Source organism: Chaetodon auriga, chromosome 16, assembly GCF_051107435.1.
Source record: "Chaetodon auriga isolate fChaAug3 chromosome 16, fChaAug3.hap1, whole genome shotgun sequence".
Taxonomy (NCBI): Eukaryota; Metazoa; Chordata; class Actinopteri; order Chaetodontiformes; family Chaetodontidae; genus Chaetodon; species Chaetodon auriga.
Window position 1 is genome coordinate 19,715,575 of NC_135089.1, and position 21,186 is coordinate 19,736,760.

General features: G+C 43.2%; 1 protein-coding gene across 3 annotated transcripts in view; it reads left to right on the plus strand.

Annotated features, from left to right (window-relative positions):
- Positions 1–20,641, plus strand: part of tanc2a (tetratricopeptide repeat, ankyrin repeat and coiled-coil containing 2a) — a 44,933-nt gene extending 24,292 nt beyond the window's left edge. For all 3 annotated transcript variants that reach the window (XM_076752243.1, XM_076752245.1, XM_076752244.1), the window contains 23 exons: positions 2,743–2,868; positions 2,957–3,223; positions 3,903–4,039; positions 5,214–5,445; positions 5,536–5,708; positions 6,763–6,843; positions 6,931–7,131; positions 7,391–7,525; positions 7,945–8,141; positions 8,230–8,338; positions 8,853–8,975; positions 9,075–9,212; positions 9,308–9,406; positions 9,762–9,953; positions 10,125–10,218; positions 11,915–12,048; positions 12,154–12,277; positions 12,726–12,901; positions 13,166–13,298; positions 13,942–14,033; positions 14,156–14,290; positions 14,641–14,741; positions 15,625–20,641. In XM_076752243.1, the coding sequence (XP_076608358.1) occupies positions 2,743–2,868; positions 2,957–3,223; positions 3,903–4,039; positions 5,214–5,445; positions 5,536–5,708; positions 6,763–6,843; positions 6,931–7,131; positions 7,391–7,525; positions 7,945–8,141; positions 8,230–8,338; positions 8,853–8,975; positions 9,075–9,212; positions 9,308–9,406; positions 9,762–9,953; positions 10,125–10,218; positions 11,915–12,048; positions 12,154–12,277; positions 12,726–12,901; positions 13,166–13,298; positions 13,942–14,033; positions 14,156–14,290; positions 14,641–14,741; positions 15,625–17,548 (5,123 nt within the window). In that variant the 3' untranslated portion in view covers positions 17,549–20,641. The remainder of the gene's footprint in view (positions 1–2,742; positions 2,869–2,956; positions 3,224–3,902; positions 4,040–5,213; positions 5,446–5,535; positions 5,709–6,762; positions 6,844–6,930; positions 7,132–7,390; positions 7,526–7,944; positions 8,142–8,229; positions 8,339–8,852; positions 8,976–9,074; positions 9,213–9,307; positions 9,407–9,761; positions 9,954–10,124; positions 10,219–11,914; positions 12,049–12,153; positions 12,278–12,725; positions 12,902–13,165; positions 13,299–13,941; positions 14,034–14,155; positions 14,291–14,640; positions 14,742–15,624) is intronic.
- The last annotated feature ends 545 nt before the right edge of the window (positions 20,642–21,186 follow it).

Consider the following 21,186-nt stretch of genomic DNA (forward strand, 5'->3'; position numbering starts at 1 on the left):
TAACAAAGCCTTGCTTCCATGATAATTATGTCTCTAGTCTGAGTTAAAAAACAGGGCTTCCAACAAACAGAGGCATATAAGTAGTTTACGACTCCTTATTTCACCTTTTAGTACCAACAAGATTCCAAAAATCATTGCCACAGTGCAGTTAACTGCAGTTCAGGATAACATGAGGCAACTCTATGCCTATTAAATATTTAAAGACTTTTGAGAATGAAAACCTGGCCCAGTGTAGCCCTTTACAAGAATAAACATCTGTTAAAGCTGCATTAATCAATATTTTTATGTTAGCGATGGATTAAATGGCAGTTTGTAGTGTGAAATTGGTCACTTGTTGTGACAACAACAGAGAATTATCACCAAACTTTCCAGTTCCCCTCAACTTTATTTTGGCATTTCAGTATCATTCAGCTAATTGTTCCGGTGTCACAGCCTGCAATGTACTGTCTTACGAACAAATTTTGCTCCATATCTGGCTTACATAGACTGACTAAAAGAGCCACATCATAGTGTGTGTTTGGATGCCTGTAGGCAAAAACTTTTCCAAAAGAACTTGTTGTGCTTTATTGATTTGTCCTCATGCCTCTTCCTCCCGATCTAACCGCCAAAAGTCCTCCTCTTCACTCCTCCTCCTCCACTCCAAAGGACTCAAGGACAACTCAAATTTCCAACTCAATCAACTTTAGTTTTTCTTCCAACTTTTGTTCTGTGGTTGGTTGGCTTCGTCAGTTGATTGGTCAATACAGTAAATTAGGTTGTAAACTTTTAAAGACAGAGAAAACAAAGTTAACATTTTTAATTCAACATTTTTAAATGAATCTTAAATTAAATGCTAATATTTTAATTCAACATCATGATTACATGAATTAATTAATGACTTAAGCCTTTTAAATGGAATTAAAGAAAAAAATAGCTGATCTACAAGCTTGTAGATCAGCTCTTAAACATTTAATTTCATGAATTTTCTACATTTTTAGTAGAGTTTTAACATTTAACAGAATTTTAACATTTTTAACTTTTTATTATCTTTTGTATTTTATACTTTTCATTTTTCAAACTGCAAATGAAATATCACTTAGTGCAAACTCATTAAGCTTACAAAATACGATAGGTAGCTCATTTGTTTAATCTGTACACAAAAATAAATGTTAAAACGAGGTGATAAAAGCTCCATATCTGTAGTTTGTCGTGTGTAGATACAAAACAACCAGGCTGAAAAACCGTGACAATGCCTGGACAACATGTTCACATCTCATCCTCCTTTTCCTCTTTTCCTCTCTGTGTCTCATAAAAACTAAAAACCATGAGCACTTTGGGAAAGGAAGGAAGTGACATGAATGACGTGCTTCAAAACACACACACACACACACACACACACACACACACACACACACAGGACAGGAGGTACAGCCAGCTCTCACACCACTCTCTGTGGTGTTGCAGGATTGTAACTGGATTGATTTGATCAAACTTTCGGTAGGTTTCTGTCTGTTTTTCAAGGGTGGAGACAACTCAAGGTTTCCTATATTTATCAGCTTCTTAGCGACTATAGTGGACGTCGACATTTCACTCCGCAGACAATATCCTAAATCCTGTCTGTTCTCCACTAACAATAGACGAGAAGAGGAAGACAACATTTGATTTGTTTTTAAAATTTTTCTTTTAAACCACAAATCTGCAAAATCACCATAGGTCTTCACACTGAGCTTTCAGTGTTTCAAGCCCTGGGTTTTGGGCATAGTAATACTTAGATTTTAGCTTCTTTCATGTGATCATGCTGTTGTTCCTGCAGGTTATACATCTGTTTGCTGTGGTTGTTCCCTGGGTGCCGTTGAGTTTTAAGACCAGTAACAAAACAGCACTGAAGTCACAAATTCTAATGTTGTGTACCATTTAGGAGAATTTGTCAACACTCTGGTGTTGCCAGGCAACAAGTGGAAAATCCAGGAAGTCAACTGCTCAAGGCCAGGAAATAGTCACATACTAAAAACTACAACTTGTACGTATTAAACAAGCTAAATCTAACATGTTAAGTAGTGAACCGTAGATGTGCTGGTACATGGATTTTGTGGCATTCTTGGATACAGCCAGGCGACCTTCCCCCTGTTTCCAGACTTTGTGCTAAGCTAAGCTAACCATCTTCTTCCTGTAGCTTCATATTTACCATACAGACATGTGAGTAGTATTGCAGAAGTTTTCACCTAGATCTACGGAATTTGGCAGGCACATGTAACATCAAAAGACTTGGAAAAAAAAAAAGTATTGCAATGCCATGACCTAAACCCAACAGGAAGTCAGCTATTTTGAATTTATGTTGAATTTTAGTTTATTTTTTGCCTGTTACAGGGATCATACTTTAATGAACTCCCCATAGGAGGTTAATCCGATCTACCTTAAACTTTGTCATCGTATATAAAAGACCTTAACTATGAAAAGTAGTTAAGCTTTTGAATTTTCTTTGAATGGCGTGGCCGTTTTGAGATGTCGAATGTCCGTGCTTTGTCATAAAACAAGATATGGTTCGTAACTCAACTGCATATGGTCACGTCTTCCCTAAATGTTGCTTATTTTCTAAGAATTCCAGCCTGAATACATCTATATGCCAATACTCCGTTATAGTCATAGCATCACCTACTGACAGCAGGAAATGACATGTTTCATACCCATCCGGAACTTGGAAGAACTCATATCTACTCTGGCCTATGCAGAAAAGAAACTTTCTCCATCATTCTGTCTCTTTAGCCACTAGTTCTGCCCACCTTGAAGATCTAGCCTATCTGGATGAGCAGCAGAGACACATCCCTTCAAGGACGTCCCTCAGAATGCCCAGGCAGAATTCTGGGAATCGTAGTCAACAGGACCACAGAGGTAAACGCATACAAACGTGGACTGTCAAGCACTGTTTTAGCAGCAGTACTGTATTACATTACTCCTCTCTTCCCCTCTTCTCCTGCAGTTCGTTTCACTCCCTCTCTCAACCTGAAGCCCCTCCACTTTGAGGTTCCCGGTCTATCATCCGATTTGCTGTTCACCGGCAGGGAGTGGCTCTTCCAGCAGGTGGATGCTTGTCTTCGCAGTGGTGACCCATCAACCAGTCGGGGGATAGTAATCGTTGGCAACATGGGCTTTGGCAAAACAGCCATCATTGCCCGTTTGGTGGCACTCAGTTGTCATGGAAACCGTATGTGGCCAACTGCTGCCACCAACCAGGCCATGCCTAAAAGTAAGCATATATATATTCCCACAAATTTCACTATGGTGTGCAGAGTATGATTGTATGTGACGATAAAGGATTCTTCTTCTTCATAAAGAAATGTAGATACAGATAGTAGCTTTGCATTACATCCCTAATTCATGGTGACTGGACCTGTCCTGGTGACTGACAGTTGATGTCAAAGATGCCAAAAGAAGATTGACATGTAGGCAAATCTGCAAGAATTCCAGTTCCAGAAAGATAAAAAGCCTTATGTCATTTTAGAAATGTTTTATTTCTAGCTTAATTTTATGCAGTATACCCTGTCCTTGATGGGCACTTGAAGGGGACATTTTAAATTATTGGATAGAGCCCATATCATGTGCTTGCCAAAGGACCCCCAGTGAGTTATTCCATCGATGAAGAAAAAAAGCGTATTCATTCTGTAAGAGACAGCTGAGTCATCATGCAGAACCCAATAAAATCAGCCAGACTCACAACCAGCATCCAGACTCACAGCCGGGCCAACCACCAGAAAAACCCATTAAATCATGCAGTGGAAAAAATACACAAAAGCAGTAGAAATGTAGTTAAGAGCAAAGAAGGCAGCAGCCAGAAAGAGAAAGAGAGATGGTTTGAGTGTTTACGTCTTTACTGAGATTTGACATTTTTTCTCATTCTGATGTTCTTCACCCGGCCTTCACTCCAGATGTAGAGGCTGTTTCTTTCTCCCACGATTCCCTGGGAAGAGGAGGAAGAGGAGATGAAGGAGGAGGAGGCAGCTGTCCTGGGACTCCAGAGATGAGGAGGAGACAGGAGGAGGCGCTGAGGAGGCTTGCAGGACAGGTAGGATCCCCACTTCACTGAATGCGGATCTACTGTACCTCACAACACATGACAGTGGCTATTGAAAGTAACTAAGTACATTAACTCAAGTGGTGTACTTGAGCACAGTTTCTAGGTATTTGGACTTGAGTATTTCCATTTTATGCCACTTCATATTTGATGCACAACATTTCAGAGGAAACTATTAAACTTTCTACTCCACTACATTTATCTGAGAGCTACTGTTATGGGTTACTTCGCTAATGAAGATTTGTCATACAAAACATGTAATGAGCAATAATGAGCACAAAAAATCATAATGAAAAGTAGTTAAGATTAGTTCCAACCAGACACAACATAAAAATGCTGTGTAGACATTTATGCATTAGCAATAAAGTAACTGTGCAGGCTATTCAGACTTTAACTTGTAATACTTTAAAAACATTTAGTTAATCACACATCTGGACTTTTACTGAAGGAAAATTCTTTTCTTTTTTTTGTAACTTTTTTGGCACTCTACAATCTATACGGTAAATGTTAGTGTTGTTGTATATTAGCATAGCTTAGCATTAAGACTGGAGACATGGAGAAACAGCCAGCCTGGCTCTGTCTAGAGGTAACACAATCTAAAGTACTAGCACCTCTAAAACTCACTAAGTAGCACATCATATCTCATACAATCTTGTCATCACCTTGTCCTTTTTACACTTCAGTTTTTCTATGAATTAATCAAATGAGATGTAACATATCAACACCTCTAAAGTAGACTTGAAAGGTGGACTTTGTTCCCTTTGAACAGAATCAGGTTAGCTCTTCCCCCTTGTTTTCAGTAATTGTGCTCTGCTAAGCTAACCAGCTGTTGGCTCTAGCTACATATATACTGTCAGGACTTGAGAGGTGTTAATCCTCTTATGTCACTTTTAGCAAGAAAGCTTCCGAGCCTGTTTTCCAAACAGTTAGTGAGTTTTCCTGAGGCCAGTACAGTTAACCTGAATGTGATGTTGGGTGCATCTGGTCAGTCTTAATATGGATGCTACACAGAATGGTTTTATGCTGATTTGTAATGAGTAGATGGACACATTTCATCACAAAATTTCTCAGAATCTTAAACGGCCAGTCGATAAATCGACAATAACTCAAGGTCTTGCTAAAATCCACAAAACATGCAAATATTTCTCCTTGTCTGTCTTTGCAGGTAGTTTCATATCATTTCTGTCAAGCTGATAACTGTCACACCTGTCTGGTCCCGGAGTTCGTCCACAACATGGCGGCAATGCTAAGTGACGCCCCTCAGCTGGCGGCCTATCGGGAGCTGCTGCACCGGTCGCCACAGCTACAGAGCATGCTCAGTCTGCGCTCCTGCATCCAGGATCCGAGCTCTGCCCTCCAGAGAGGAATACTGGAACCACTGGACACTCTCTACAGAGGTAGTAGATTCTTCAGTATTCTGCAAGCTTCTATCCTGTACAGCCGGGTTTGCTGCTTAATCCCTTCTGTTCTTTATTGCTTTTTTCCAGAGAGGAAGTTGCACGTGGAGGGGGCGGGGCTCATTATTCTGATTGATGGGCTGAATGAGGCAGAGTTCCACCGGCCGGACTACGGTGATACACTGACTTCCTTCCTGTCCAGAAACATCCAGAAATTTCCTTCCTGGTTGAAGGTCATTACCACTGTCAGGACCAGTCAGCAGGTATACACACTATACTGTATTTCCCCACTGTGTGGAATGACGGAACAAAAATCAGACATTTCTCTTTCTAAAACTTTTTAACACCCTTTTCACATGATTCTCATTTTAACAAGAGTGAGGTGGAAATCTGAGAAAGTTAGCAACAAACTCACAACACTAACATTAGCTTAATTAGCTTGCTAGCTACAGCGGTTGACGTTGATGTTGGAGTTGATGTGTCAGCCGGTAATATCTCTGTCTACTGGCTGTTGATGAGAAGCTGCTTTTGTTTACCTCTTCTCGAATCAAGAACCTTGTCTAAACTGGACTCGGTCAAAACCTTAGTACGTGGCTGTCTGGTCAGTGTGCTATAACACGGCCAAATTGTTGCACGGATAGTGAACGGAAATGTATATAATGTCAATTCTTGGGTATTAAATGTTCATTTGAGGTTCTGTTGTGTTCTCAGTAAGATTTGATCTCAAGGTGTATCACATGACATGGTTCATTTCCATATGAGTCATACAGTGCAGTTCCAAGAACAAGATGTTCTCCCCATATCTTAAGCTTTTTGGTTTGATTTGATTATTCTAATTCTGCTTATTCTAATTATCTGTTGACTCTTTCATTCGTTTCCGTCTCTGGTTTTCTGTGACTCACTCTTTACCATGCGATTGTTTGAGCCTCTGGGCGCATGAAGAGCTGTTGTCTCTCCTACTCTGCTCTCTGCTGGACTTTGCATCCTCTTACCAAACCATCCTCTCTGTTTCTCACAGCAGGAGGTTTCATATTGTTTTCCAGTGTCACTCTCTCATGATGAATATATGAATGTCAGATATTGTACTGTCTCTCTGCCATCTGTGTACATATGATATACTGTATATGTTAAGTTCCATTGAGCTGTGACACATTGATAGAGTTTGGACTGGGTGTGTGTTTGTGCTTGTGGGTACCAGACAAACCCAGTGGACCATGGACCATATCCTGCTTAGCTCTTTCCCAGTAACAATAGTTCTACACAGCAGAGGGTTTGCTTGAACTGACAAAACCTGTTTCTCTGTATTTTCTCAATCAGGACATCACAAGTTCTTTACCTTTCCACCACATCTCTCTCGACACAGTGGAAGAGAACAACGCTATAGACCAGGACTTACAGGTACCCACAGTCTGCCTGACTGTCTGTCTGTCTGTCTGTCTACCTGTACATCTGAACATATGCCTGTGTTTTGTTTCGTTTTCTCAGGGTTACCTGATGCAGCGTATCCACAACAGTGCTGAGATCCAGAGCAACGTGTCGCTGAGCAATGGTCGTCTTGACAACGCAGCTCTGGCCAAGCTGATCAGCCACCTGAAGAGCCTGAGCAAGGGCTCGTACCTCTACCTGAAACTGACCCTGGACCTGATAGAGGGAGGATACCTGGTCCTAAAGAGCTCCAGCTTTAAGGTAAGAAAGAAGTGTGTGAAGTGGATGATGAATTCAGGAAATGAAAGCAGGATTGTAGGAAAATGAAATTAGTCAGTTAGTTATAATAGACAATTACCTACTTTGCAGTTGTTTTGCTTGTTTTGTGTATTTCATTATTAATAAACTAGAAATGGGTAAAGCTTTTGAAGAAATGTGCTATCTTACTCTGAAAAGATGTGTTAATTAGACAGTAAACAAGAAACCTTTAAGTTTGTGTGTGTGTTGTGTGTGTGTGTAGGTGGTTCCTGTGAGTCTTGCGGAGGTCTACCTGCTGCAGCTCAACATACGCTTTCCCACCCAGTCGTCTTTTCAGAGAGTTCTGCCACTGCTCAACGTTACTGTGGCCTCACTGCACCCACTGACCGACCAGCAGGTACACACCATCGCTGTGTCTGTGTGAGGGTGTATACATTCACGTCACCCTGAGAATGAAGTTTAACAACCTTCATTTTCCAGCCAGCGCTGTCAGCAGGTCAAAAATTTAATGTGTGCCTGCAGAACTGCTGACACTCCCATCAGCCTCAGCTGTATTTAATGTTTAGTGTTAACCAGCTAACACACTAAACTAAGATGGTGAACATCATAAACATTACACCTGCTAAACATAAGCATGTTAGCAATGTCATTGAAAGCATGTTAGCATGCTGACATCAGCATTTTGCTCAAAACACTACTGTGCCTGAGTAGATCCTCACAGAGCTGCTAGTATAGCTGTAGACTCTGAGTCTTGTTGGCACATCTTTGACATCAATATACATGAAATGTGACTGTTCCTCTCCTCTCTTCCTCCAGCTGTTTGAGGTGGTGAATGCGGCCGCTCTGACTGGAGGAACACTGCAGTGGGTGGAGTTTATGCACCGTCTGGAGCAGCTCTCCTCTTTCTTGGTACGGCGGAGCGACGGCGGCAGGATGCTGAACCACGCCTCCTTCAGGGAGTGGCTGATGTGGAGAGAGGAGGGTCAGGATGACAGGTTTCTCTGTGACCCCAGGTACACTGACTAGCAGTGAGGGAGCATGAGGGAAAAAGACAGGACAAAAGAGAGTATTTCACTAAGCTGTGTCTCTGTCTGTCTCCAGGAGTGGACACACTCTCCTGGCCTTCTGGCTCTGCAGACAAGAAGGAAAGTTGAGCCGACAGCAGACACTGGAGCTGGGACATCACATCCTGAAGGCTCACATCTACAAGGTAAGCTCACACACACACACACACACACACACAGACACACACACACACACAGAGCCTTAAAGTGACTCAGCATAAACATGGGAACCGACGCAAGGAGTTGTTTTGGTGCCATAAACTGCACAGATCGCAAAAGGAATGTGTGGAAAACATTCAGTACCCAAAGAAAAAAGCATCCATTTTATGTAAATGCATCCATTTTCGTACAAGCTGATGCTACTATTATAATGTCCAGAGTGAAAGGGCTTCTGTGCTCTTAAATTGTGTGGCAGGCAAACAGCATGAATAGAATTTATGCTAATGTTAGTATATGTAGTCGAGGTTAGTGTTGTCACTGCTAGCTGCCATTTCTCACTAGAATTATTTGCTGTATTAGCTAACTATAGCCAACAGATGTCTTATGAATGGGTAGTAAAAAAGTTTGTGAAAGTGAGTAAGTTTCTTGATTTATTGATAGAGAAAATGTCCATGTACTCATATAACTGTTTGTTTCTGTGGCATCCATTCTTGTTTCCAGGGACTGAGTAAGAAGCTTGGGGTTTCCTCCTCAGTTCTGCAGGGGCTGTGGCTGTCCTACAGCACGGAAAACCTGAGCCCTGCTGTGTCATCGCTGCGCAACCTCTACACCCCCAACATCAAGGTAACATACTGCACACGACATCCACACACACACACACACACACTCAATAACACTACATGTAACACAGACAGGCTGTAACTTGGCTCCCTACCTGTCCAGGTGAGCAGGCTGCTGATTATGGGTGGGGCTGATGTGGATTACCGGAGCGATGTCCTCAGCAACGCCCCCCTGCTGTGTGTTCATGCTCACCTGGGCCACAGTGATGCTGTGGCGCTGCTGCTCGACCATGGAGCTCAGGTAAAAAAATCTTCACTGACATCGCAATATTTCCAGCACCGGACATTGTCTGAGGTTGTGATTGGATCTTGAGGTTTCCTGTGTTGTACTTCTAGGTGGATGCTAAGTCACATGATGGATTGACTGCACTGGGATTCGCTGCTGCAGCTGGACACCTGGACATCGTCACCATGCTGAGTCAGCACTCAGCTAAGGTAGCTGTCTGCTCATCTGCCGGCTAGATTTTCTGGTTCTCGAGATTTTAAGTCATTGTGTGCATCATGTGAAAACTGTGTGCCTGGTGCCATCCCCTGGTCATACCAAGAATGACACTGTGGGTTCAAATGGCAGCGGGTTCCTGTGCCTCTGGGCAGGACACAGTAGAAATGCAGAATGCAGGTTGTTCTTCACATGCAGGTGTTTGTTAAACAGGTAACAGTGAGGCAAACACGGACTTCTGATGTACCCTACTGTATGTGTATGTTGAAATGAGGCTGTGCCGTCACTGCTGCAAAGCACTATCGTACTGCTTTCAACTGCATCTAAGTCTCCGTCCGCTCGTGTCCTCAGGTGGGTCATGTGGACAGCTCAGGTCGGTGTGTGTTGGTGCACGCGGCTCAGCGGGGCCACCTGGAGGTGCTGCGCTTTCTGCTGAAGCATTCAGACTGGAGCTGCACCTCCTGCTGCGGTCAGAGGGGGGCGAACAGGTGCCAGGCAGTGCAGCAGGCTCTGATTGCAGCAGCCAGCATGGGCCACGCAGAGGTCAACCACACACACACACACACACACACACACACACACACACCTCTAAAATATCATGTGTTACTGAACCGTGAAATTATATTTATAATATGTTTGTAACATTGGTATGTTGTGTATCACGTGTGTGTGTGTGTGTGTTTGTGTGTGGTTATAATGACTGTATGGGTGTAGATGGTGTCATACCTCCTGGATCTTCCAGAGGAAGATGACAGAGATGAGGAGAGACCTGAGATCAACACACCTGACAGTCTATGGGGAGAGACAGGTATTACAAAATGTTGTCTACAACTACACAGCAAATGTTCACACAGTGTGAATACTACTCTACGACTCGTTATTTGTACTAGTAATTTGTAGTGCAAACAGTGCTGGTTAGCTGTTTATTACTTATTTTGGCTTCACTCTTTGTGGGGCCCCCTGCGATCACATTACCAGAAACAACCAGACCCAAGTGACTGACTGGCACATTTCAGGCAATAACATTCTAGAAATAATGTTACAGCACATGCATGTGTGCAGGGAGTACAGACCTAAACACAGACAGACAAGAGATGCATAAACACACAAGCAACTACAGCCTGTAATAGCCTTCAAACACAGCAGTGCTCTCTAATGTGCGGCCTCAGACGCAAGATTCATATTAAAACAAAGCAAGCATGAAGAAATTAAGTCCTGTGTGTCAATATCTCCAACTGACAACAAGATGTAAATTCAAATCAGTGTGGCAACAGACCCTCGGTCTGATAAAAGCACTGAGATGAGATGAAAATAGACAGAAAACGTCGGAGTGTGCCCCAAAACGAGGAATTTACTGTGAAGCTTCCTTAAATACCACTGATGCTTGAAACTGTAAGTCTTGTCAGCTGTAAAGACCCTTCAGAATGAGAGTGGAAATGCCCATCAGTGTGAGTGACGGGCAGAGACATATCTCACATCCCACATTGGAACTTTCAATACTTTGGCATTGATTGTGACAGTGATTGTTATCATGTTTGAAAAGATTTGCCTGTAAAGCAGCAGGACGCTTCAAACTTTATCACAAGATAGAATGATTTTACAGCAGTGAGCTTTTCAGTTCATCAGCCTTGTGAACCAGAGGGGCTGCAGTCAGAGAAAGTCACGTTAAGATGAGCTTATGGTGGCAAAGTGAAACAGAATGGAAACAAGAAGCCCAATCTTATATAAACTGAAAGTCATGGTACTGCAAGACTTATTACTGTACTGTTATTCTGCTATTGACAAAACTGATATGACGGTATCTCTTCTAATGTCACACGATGCTGCTATAACAGCACTCCAAAAGTGTTAAGATAAGACAGAACTTAATGTGTCTTGTACATTGCCAGTGCACAACTACTACTACACTGCTAATATTAATACTGCAGGACTACTAGTGCTTCACTCAAAGTCAGCTAAATCAAAGCTGAAGTTCAATGCTATGTTACAAAGTGTGCACATTTTTTGTGACATGACAAACTAAATGATTATAGGTTGAAAGGTGACTTTTACCATCCAGGTTGGCTAGCTCACCCTTGTCATTTGGGCTGCATTCAAAGTACTACCACATAGTAACTAAGAGTGGCTTTGGTCCAAATCTAGTGACATAAATAGGAGAGTAAGACTTTATTACTCTTTAATCTATCCTTACATATCACACTAAAACATATTATGGAGAGGTACATTCTCCACAAATCCTCATAACATTTTTTCTTCTCCAAAAACTTCCCACCCCATTGGCTCCTTCATTTCTGCATGTTATAGCAATGTTTTCCAAATTTGTAGATCATTGCATGTCCTCTTTTCAAACTAATTTACAGATTCACTCTTGTTCAACCACTCATTTAATCTTAATTTCCCCAAACATCTTAAAAGCAGGAGTCTATTTTTCAGTCAGTACAGGGGGTTTTTTCAGTGCCATAACATATATTTTTAACATCTGCCTCCTTCTTTGTGTGCGTCAGCTCTGACAGCAGCAGCAGGAAGTGGCCGGCTGGCGGTCTGCAGGCTGTTGTTGGATCAGGGGGCTGCTGTTGATCAAGGCAACAGGCGAGGTGTGGCTCCGCTCTTCAGCGCTGTGAGACGTGACCACTGGCAGGTACGGTGGAACACACAGAACACACACACATGGACTAAACACATGTTTAGTTTGATTTCTGCTACAGAAATGTAGAGTCTGTCTACGTCTGTGTCTCTTGGCCAGGTGGTGGAGTTGTTATTGAATCACGGGGTGGAGGTGAACATGGTCGACCAGCAGGGTCGAACTGCTTTGATGACAGCAGCCTCAGAGGGACATATGACCACCGCCCAGCTGCTACTGGATCATGGTAACCACCCGTGTATTGCTGATGGCGAAGTATTACGCAGCAACACCAGCGTGAATACAGAACAAAAACAAAACCTCTTTAATTATATTTTGGTTCGAAGTCCATGTGTACAACAGTAGAGTCGTGTCTACTCACCACTCATCACTACGTACCCAGTTACACATGTGTGTATGTATGCATGTGTGTGTGTATCTGTAGCTAACTCTCTCCCTATAGATATACTGTATGTCTTTATGACTGACTTGCCTTTATTTGTTAGCTATTATTTGAAACCAGGCCATAATTTAAATGCTTTTATTTGAAAATGTAGGATTTCATTTAGTTGATTCTTTCTCACAGTCTAATCAGTGTGGTCACCTCCTCTAATCCTAATGCTGACCTCTGACCTCATCATTATCTGTGCCCCCAATGTACACTGAGATGAATCATACAGCCTATACGTTTCCAGGAGCCTCTCTCGACCAGACCGACAGGGAAGGGTTAACGGCGCTGAGTTGGGCGTGTCTCAAAGGCAAGCTCCAATTGGTCAGAGAGCTGGTGGAGAGGGGTGCAGCCACAATTCATGCTGATCGCAGTGGACGGACACCTTTGGATCTGGCTGCCTTCTGTGGTGACCCAGAAGTGGTGTGTGAAACAGATGCAGCTGTCATTGTATTAGAAGCATATCTGTCTGTCTCTGTCTCACATGTCCTGCAGAGTCTGCAGAGGACAAAGTAAATTTGTAAAAATATTCTAAGCTAAATAGACTTTTAATACTCTTAGTAGTATTCATTGATAGCAGTAGTGAAGAAAAGTTGGTGACAAGACTCCTTCCCTTTTAGAAAAGAAACATAAAAATCAGACATCATGCTAAATGTTGCTGTTGTTTCTGTCCTTTTCCTGTGTTAGGTGCAGTACTTGGTGGATCATGGTGCATCAGTGGAGCATGTGGACTGCAGCGGGATGCGTCCTCTGGACCGAGCGGTTGGCTGCAGAAACACTTCAGCGGTCATCGCTCTGCTCAAAAAGGGAGCCAAAATAGGTAGAAACATGAATCAGTAGTAGTCAAACCAGAGATGTTGTGGATATATAGCCACTAGGCCATTGGAGGACCATATGATTCATCTAGTTGCCATATTAGTATATCTACGATGATTATTGTTTTGCCCAGTTTGCAATCCCTATGCTAAGATAAGCTAAGCAGCTGCTGGTGGTAGTTTCATATTAACCATACTGACTCGAGAGTGATGACAGTCTTCTCATCTAACTCCCAGAAAGAAAGCCAATAAAAGTTTCTCCCAAAATGCTAAAGATTGGATGGAATTGATGGAGTGGAGAAAAAAACTGCAAACAGTCAAGATGGCAGGAAAATGTGGTACCGTAAGAGAAAAGCGCATGGCTCATGTTGATTTGTGTGGAACCAAGCGATCCAGTTTTGCTTTTGTGCTTCAGTAATTATTAACCAAAACATATTCAAAGTCTTTTGGAAATGCCCACATGGTGGCGCTACACACATCGAAACCAATCACTTAATAAGCAATAAAATGGTTTTGAGCTAACTCAGAAACAAACAGAAAAATACAGTCGACACATATGCTTGCTGGTATCACAGTACGTGTGTGTGTGTGTGTGTGTGTGTGTGTGTGTGTGTGTGTGTGTGTGTGTGTGTGTGTGTGTGTGTGTAGGACCAGCAACCTGGGCCATGGCGACCTCTAAACCAGACATCTTAATGGTTCTGCTCAGTAAATTGATGCAAGAGGGAGACAGACTGTACAAGGTAACCCACGCAAGCACAGGCAAACTCAATCACTCACTCACACACACACACACACACACACATATATATACAAAAACACAGATGTTTAACCAGGTGTATTCTGTGTGTGTGTGCATTTGTAGCAAGGCAAAGCGAGGGAAGCCGCTCATTCCTATCAGTCAGCTCTCCAGAAGTTTCCAGGGGATGAGCTGAAGACGTTCAGACAGCTGAGAGTGTGTGTGCTGCTCAACCTGTCACGCTGCCACCGCAAGATGAGCGTGAGTCTCTGCCCCTCTCTCTGTCGTAGACACACACACACACGCACTGGAGAAAAATGCGTAATCACAACAGAATTTGTAACCACTGATTTTGTAATCAGTGTAATCAGTCAATTCTATGTTAACCCATGATGTGCTTTAGTTTAATGCCACGAAAGAATGTTTTTCATTCTTCATTTACTTTGTATTTCATTTTATTCTAATCTCATCTCTCACAACCTTCTCTCCTCCATCTGCATGTTCCGTTTTTGTATTTTCAGTGTTTCTGTTTGTACTTACCTGGTCAGATAAAAGTTTTGATCATCATAATAATTAATGTACCATCATAAATGTATTTTATTTGCTTGCAGGATTTTGGCCTTGCTGAAGAGTTTGCTACCAAAGCTCTAGAGCTGAAAGCTAAATCCTATGAAGCCTTCTATGCCCGAGCCCGTGCCAAACGCAGCCGCAGGTAACCATAGCAACCTAAAGACAAGTGGTTGAATGGAACAAACTAACTCTAACCAAATCACAAACTCCTCCCTTTCAGTGTGTTGTGCTTTTTTTATCAATGTCCAGCTGGAGGCTATTAAGTTAGGAGACCTCATGCTTTCAGCAATCTGTGTGGGGACCGCCAACAATGTTAAGTCGCTGTTTAGTAAACCGGAAGATGACACTCAAGTATAGCATCTTTGTCATCTTTTGGGAGTTTAGGAGCTGCAATATTTAGCTTCACATCACTCCGGTCTTACTTTCCATGAAAGAGAAATCTTTCCTGCTTCATAATAGTATTCTAATGTCATTGTTGTTTGTCCATCGTGAACAGTAAAGATTGCAAAAATAAAGGCATTTGCTTTGATAACAGCAAGTTTGCAAGTAACAAACATGAGAAAATTTGACAAAGTCACAAGAATAAAGGCGTGGATACATGTTTCCATGTGCCATATGTCTAGGGGCCAAACCAAGTCCCTTGTAGTTTCTAATAATGCCTTAAAAGGGGGAAAACATTGCAAAACTGGCCTGACACCCATATTATCAGAGGTGAGTGTGGTTAAATATAGTCTGTTGCGACCATACCCAACTGTGATGTAGCATTGTACTACAGTCACAGATAGAACTTGTTAAAGCAGCTGGTGGAGCTAGAAGGATTTTAAGCCTGGATGTAATTACTTTTTACTCAGTCAACACCTTTGAGAACATCCAAATTCAGTAAATCAGCTGGTAGAAGGAGTATGAGACTGAAGACTGAGTTGGGAAAACTGAAAGGATGAAAAACTGAAAGGGAACCTATCAGTCATTGCAGAACTCTCTCTTTATTTCATCCTCTCAAATCGTATTCCTGTCCCACCATTCAGACAGTTCCATGCAGCCCTGGAGGACCTGATTGAGGCCAGCCGCCTGTGCCCATCCAACCGAGAGATCCAGCGCCTGCTGTCCCGGGTCAAGGAGGAGTGTCGGCAGATTGCACAGCAACAAGACTCCCCCCCTTCTTCATCGCATCATATTTATCAACAAAATGTGGCCATGTCCATCATGGAGGCCAGGTGCAGAGATTCAGATTGTCTGCAGGTGCAGGACAGGGAGCGGCTTACAGAGGAAGAGGAGGGAGAGGAGGAGGAAGAGGAGGAGGAGGAAGAGGAGGAGAGTTGCAGAGAAGGAGATGCTCTTCCTCACTCCTCCTCCTTCCTCCCTGCAGCTGTTGTTCATAATCTTGACACCCACAGCCACCCCAGGGTGCCATCACCCTCTTCCCTTTCCCCCACTCACCTGTATCGCCACCTCCCGAGCCCCACCCACTCCCCCTCCTCCTCCTCTCCCTGTCACTCTGCGCCTCCTCCTCCATCCTCCTCCTATCACCATTTCAGCCCTCCTCCATCCCCGATGCAGCATCAGCAGCGAACCAGCCCAATGTCGGAAAGTATGCCTGCATTGTCAGGAAATGGAGGTCTTCACCTCCATCCACATTCCATCTCAGCCTTCCACCAATCAGACCAAAACCAGGGAGTGCAGCACCACCACCATCTGTCCAATCAGAGATCCTTGCAGAAGCAGAACCCTGTTCAAGGCCAGTGGCTCCAGCCAGCCAAAGCTCAGGTTGTCAGAACCAGTCAGCCCAGTTCCTCAACCCACTCAAGCATGATTTTGGGAAGTTCTGCCTACTCCCAGTTTGACCAACTACCCCAAGAACTGGCTGAGCTGGGGGAAGGCATTTGCCCAAGCCCCCTAGATATCAGGTCTAGTCTGCAGGTTCAGCGTGGTCTGAGCTCTGGAGCTTCATATCCATTAGATGATGTGGATATTGACTTTGTTTGCCAGGCAAGACCTGCACCTGCCTATTGGAGAGAAGGAGGAGAGGAGAGAGCAGGGATAAATCGATTTAGCCAGGCTCGTCAGTTAAGCCTCAACCAATCCAAAGCAGCTTACTACCCAATGGAAGTTACTGAGGCGACAATGGGGCCTCCTGATAGCCTTCCATCATTACATCAATACCACCACCAGGGGGGACTACGACGCCCACTAAGTGCCCACCCAACCTCCTCTGCAGCTCCTCCCTCCAGGCCTCTTGTCCACTCCCAGAGCAACAGCGTCCGTTTCTCCACCAGCAGCGGCAGCCTCGCTGGTGTGCAGCCCGTTAATTATGGCCCAGGCTTCAGGACCTCTGCCTCTGCCCAGCAAATGGATTTACCATCAGATCTGGCCACTGTGGGAGAGGTTACTGGCTACCACGACGATTTCTTTCTCACGTCCTCTCCTCAGTCAGAATTATGCATGGTAGGAGGTGGGACTTACCCTGGAGAGGCGGGTCGTTCATCCAGGAACACTCCTTTTATGGGCATTATTGACAGGACGGCAAGGGTACACCAACATTATCAACAACAAGCTCCTTCCAGCTCTGCGTCCTGTCTCAGCCCTTCTCGCTCCTGGGCCGTGTCTTCAGTGGACACAGTCGTCACCTCGCCTAGTAAAACCCCTGCCAATCAAGGCTTCAGTCAACGCCAGCCATCCTCTATTGCGTATCACAACCGCAGCAACAACAATGCCCACAATGGTCACCTTGTCCATGACAACCAGCTGGACTATTATGAGGTGCTGCAAGGCAGCAATCCTCAGAGTGAAGGCTCGGGGCAGGTTGCCAGTCAGAATCCCTCCTACCTGGATGTGAAGCTGGCTCGAACACTGCCAGTGATCCATAGTTGCTCAGACAGACCGAGTGACAGACAGACAGGCCCTACCTCTCCTGTCAAACCAAAAAGACCCTTTGTAGAGTCCAATGTATAGAGGAAAGCTTAAAGTCAGGGACAAGGGAGGGGGGTTAATGATGAGGAGTTTGAAAGAAGTGAGTGCACTTCCATATTGCAAGATTCACTGGGGTTATGGAATTATTAAGGCCTAGCTATGCTTGAAACAAGCTAGATTGTACGGCATGTAGCAAGACTTATAGTTTGTACGATGTTCAGAGGGGCAAGACGCAATAATTGTTCACATGGGATGGGACAGAGCATGAAAACTTCAGAAGAAAGATCCTGCCTGTGTTTTCACTTCAACACACTTGGCCAATCGCTGAGCGAAGTGGGCGTGTTTTCCAGGTTGAATTTCAGAAAGACAAGCAGTCCAGTTGAAGCATAATGATTCCTTTATTGTTCAGAAGAGACAGGGGAAAGTAGAAATTGAACATATAAGCTCGATATGGAACGTATTGCCTCTAATAGGTCAAGTTCTGTCCGTTAACCAGCCAGAGAAAAGAGAAGGAGCAAGGACAGAAGGAATGACGCAAGGAGGACAGTGCTAAAACATGAGACAGCTACTGCCATTACAAAGCACAACGAGGAGAGAGACTCACAAAAAAGGACCGAAAAACTCCTTCCCTCTGTGTCCATCTCTGGCTTACAGTACATTTCAAAACTGAAGACTCATTGAATGCCCATAATGCACTTCTCTAGAGTTTTTCTGCCAAGCTCACATACACGCCTGAAGATGGTGACATACATTCCTACAAGAGAGACTCAAAAGCACCACTATCACCTTTGTCTGCTGCTGACGCCTTTAATGAAGATTTGCATTTTGAGTTTGAAATAAGTAATGAAAAGATAAAAAAGACTAGAAACCTGGATACAGTCACTGCAGGGTCCAGGCTCTGAAACTTGTGCCAGTCAGTTGCTGGTCAGTGACCCAGTCCCAAGCCATAGTTTGAGAAACTAGGATAATGCTGTCATTGGAAAAGCACTGACTTGCTGTATATAAAAGAAAAGTAAGTGATATTTATCTTTTTTAAGTTATATCTGTATTAAACTGTATAAATATTGTTTCTCTTAAGACTGTATATTCCATTTGGATCTGCCTCGATCTGCTTATTTGGAGGGTTTTTCACACAGAACGGAGAAATGGAAACCTTTTCAAAGAGACAAAAAAAAATAGAGCAAAGTTCAAGCTTTGCTCAGTTTTGTGTCAGCGTCTCTTCCTGCTTGTGTATGGTGGCATTGATCTATGATCAATTGATCTATTGATCAATGAATATCCTGTAAAAATGGCTTTTAATGTTTTGGGATTTTTTGCTTCAGGTAGAGTTATTTTTGGTTTTTCTATGAAGGTCTTTTGTATTATGTAGTCCTCAAAGTCTTAATTTATGCAAACTACAAGGATCCCAAATGATGTACCAGAGCCCTTTGCGTTGTCATGGAAACATACTACTCAGATGACCCGTGAGCTTGTAATTGGCTTCTTCGATCGTCAATAACTGAATTAAAGCCAACTGACCACTCGGCCCAAAATAGAGATTGTCCAATCACAGCTTAGCACCTGTAACTAGGCATGGCATGGCCTGTCAAGCTCTGGATTTTGGAGTTTGGTGTATGTTTCCCTCGCCTTTCCAAAACCAAAAGCACAACTGTCAGGAATGGGTTCAACAGTGAGCTGCAATCATTATCAGACCTGGCTAACTAGCTACCTACCTACAGTAGTACCTGAGCCAAGGGAAACTCTATGATCTAACTGCATTAGTTTGTAGGGTTGCAGGTTGTGTGAAAACATCCAGTTCATCACTAGCATATCCACTGTGTAGTCTGTAGCCACTGTGTGGAAGGCGGTCCTGGATGCTATCTGATCTATCATTTTCCCTTATTATGTTTAAAATACCAGGACTAACTAGCTGTACACCGCAATACAAGAACATTTCTGTTTCTTTGTGTGTATGTCTTCCACCTCAGTCATCACCTCGTAGGGATGCCAAATTTTTTTGCCTCATTTTTTAGCACAGTATCACGTATGTAGCCATCAAGTGCATATTTAAGATCCCTTTTACAAGAGGCTCGTAAAACAGATCTGCAAGGACGCATTCAAGGTCAGATCAGATGGAGATGTTTTTTTATTAGTTGGGTAGCTGCAGCTGATAAAATCAGCCAGCTGAATTTCTCATTTCAGATGGGGAAACGATCTGCTGATGGATACAAATATGAAGCCTGCTTTTGTTTTCCTCTGTCTGGAATCAAAGATCGGTTGTTTCAAAAAATGACTAAAAACTTTGATCACCCTTTGTCACCCTGATCATTGTAAAGTGAACATTAGCTGTGTGAGAATGGAAAGCTTGACAGGCGTAGCAGCAGTAACGAGGGGGGTTAGTTTTCCAGGAGGGTGTAATTAACAGATGGTATTCAAGAAAGTGGAACGAAGCTTTCAGTTTTTAAAAATGTATTTTATGCACATGAATGCCTGATTTTTGTACATTTCTTTTGATGTTTCTAATGAATCAGCAGCTTGCTTTCAGAGTTGCTGATGCTGGTGGAACCTATGACCTCTGACCTCTCTGTCATGGTACAGTCTCTGTGACCACTGCCCTTATTTCTTACTGCTCAGGAGTTTCCAGCTGTGACCAGATGTGGTAATACTTTCTGCTTCACGAGCCGTTTTCACGGTCGTACTGCTGGGAATGGTATGTAATTCTGCCCGATTAGAACGATCAAGTGCGTAATTAGGAAGTAAATTGGATGTTCATGAGTAGTTTAAAATGATTAAAATAGTAAAGTGTGGAAACAGCTTGTCATAGTGCATCAGTGTTGCTTTAAATGCTTGACGAGCCGGATGACAGAGGGGTTGTCTGTCAGTAAAACAATGTGTTGTGCTGTATATGTAGGATGTAACCCCAACCTGCTTAGGGGTCCCAAGCCCAGAGTTTGAAACAATCAAGCATTACCTGAGCGTGTGGGTTCACTGGGGGCTTTTTCACTGTGTGTAACATAGGTTAATATTTAAAACCCAGGATGGTTACATATAAAAATAAGAACATCATTATTAAACATTTTAAACAACATGAATGTGTCACCTCATGTGAAGTTACTGACTGCTGAATTAACGTTGCAAAGAGGAATAAAGCTGAATGAAAGACAGATGTCTGTCTCTTTCTTCCTGTTGGTGGGGGTGTTAGGGCACTGACCCTACGGGAGCCATCAGTGTGGAAACTCCTCACCATCTTTTATGGTCATCCAATAATTAGTAATACAGCCCAGACCTGCAGTGCAGAACTTTTGTCACCCCCTTCTGGCAATGAGAGTAATTACACAAACACTCATCTCGATCTTATGAAATGTGTCTGTATCTTTCTCCTAGTTGCCGTAGCATGCTCCGTCACTACAGTTGCTCCCCCTTCAGCTCTGGTAAACCAATCATTACTGGTTGACGTGAAATCGCTACCTGTGCACCAGAGTGGGAAGGTTGCCACACACACCAGATTTAAAGGCTTCAGTGTTCATAGAGATTTATTTGGTGGTACTCCCACAACCCAGTGTTACAGAGCGATGTCTTGCACAAGTGTTATCAGAAAAATATCCTCACAGAATCAAAAGTATTAGCACCCCTCTCACTGTGCTCAGAAAGACTGTATATACAGTCAATGAAAGACGCGATATTTGATCATTTGAATGTAA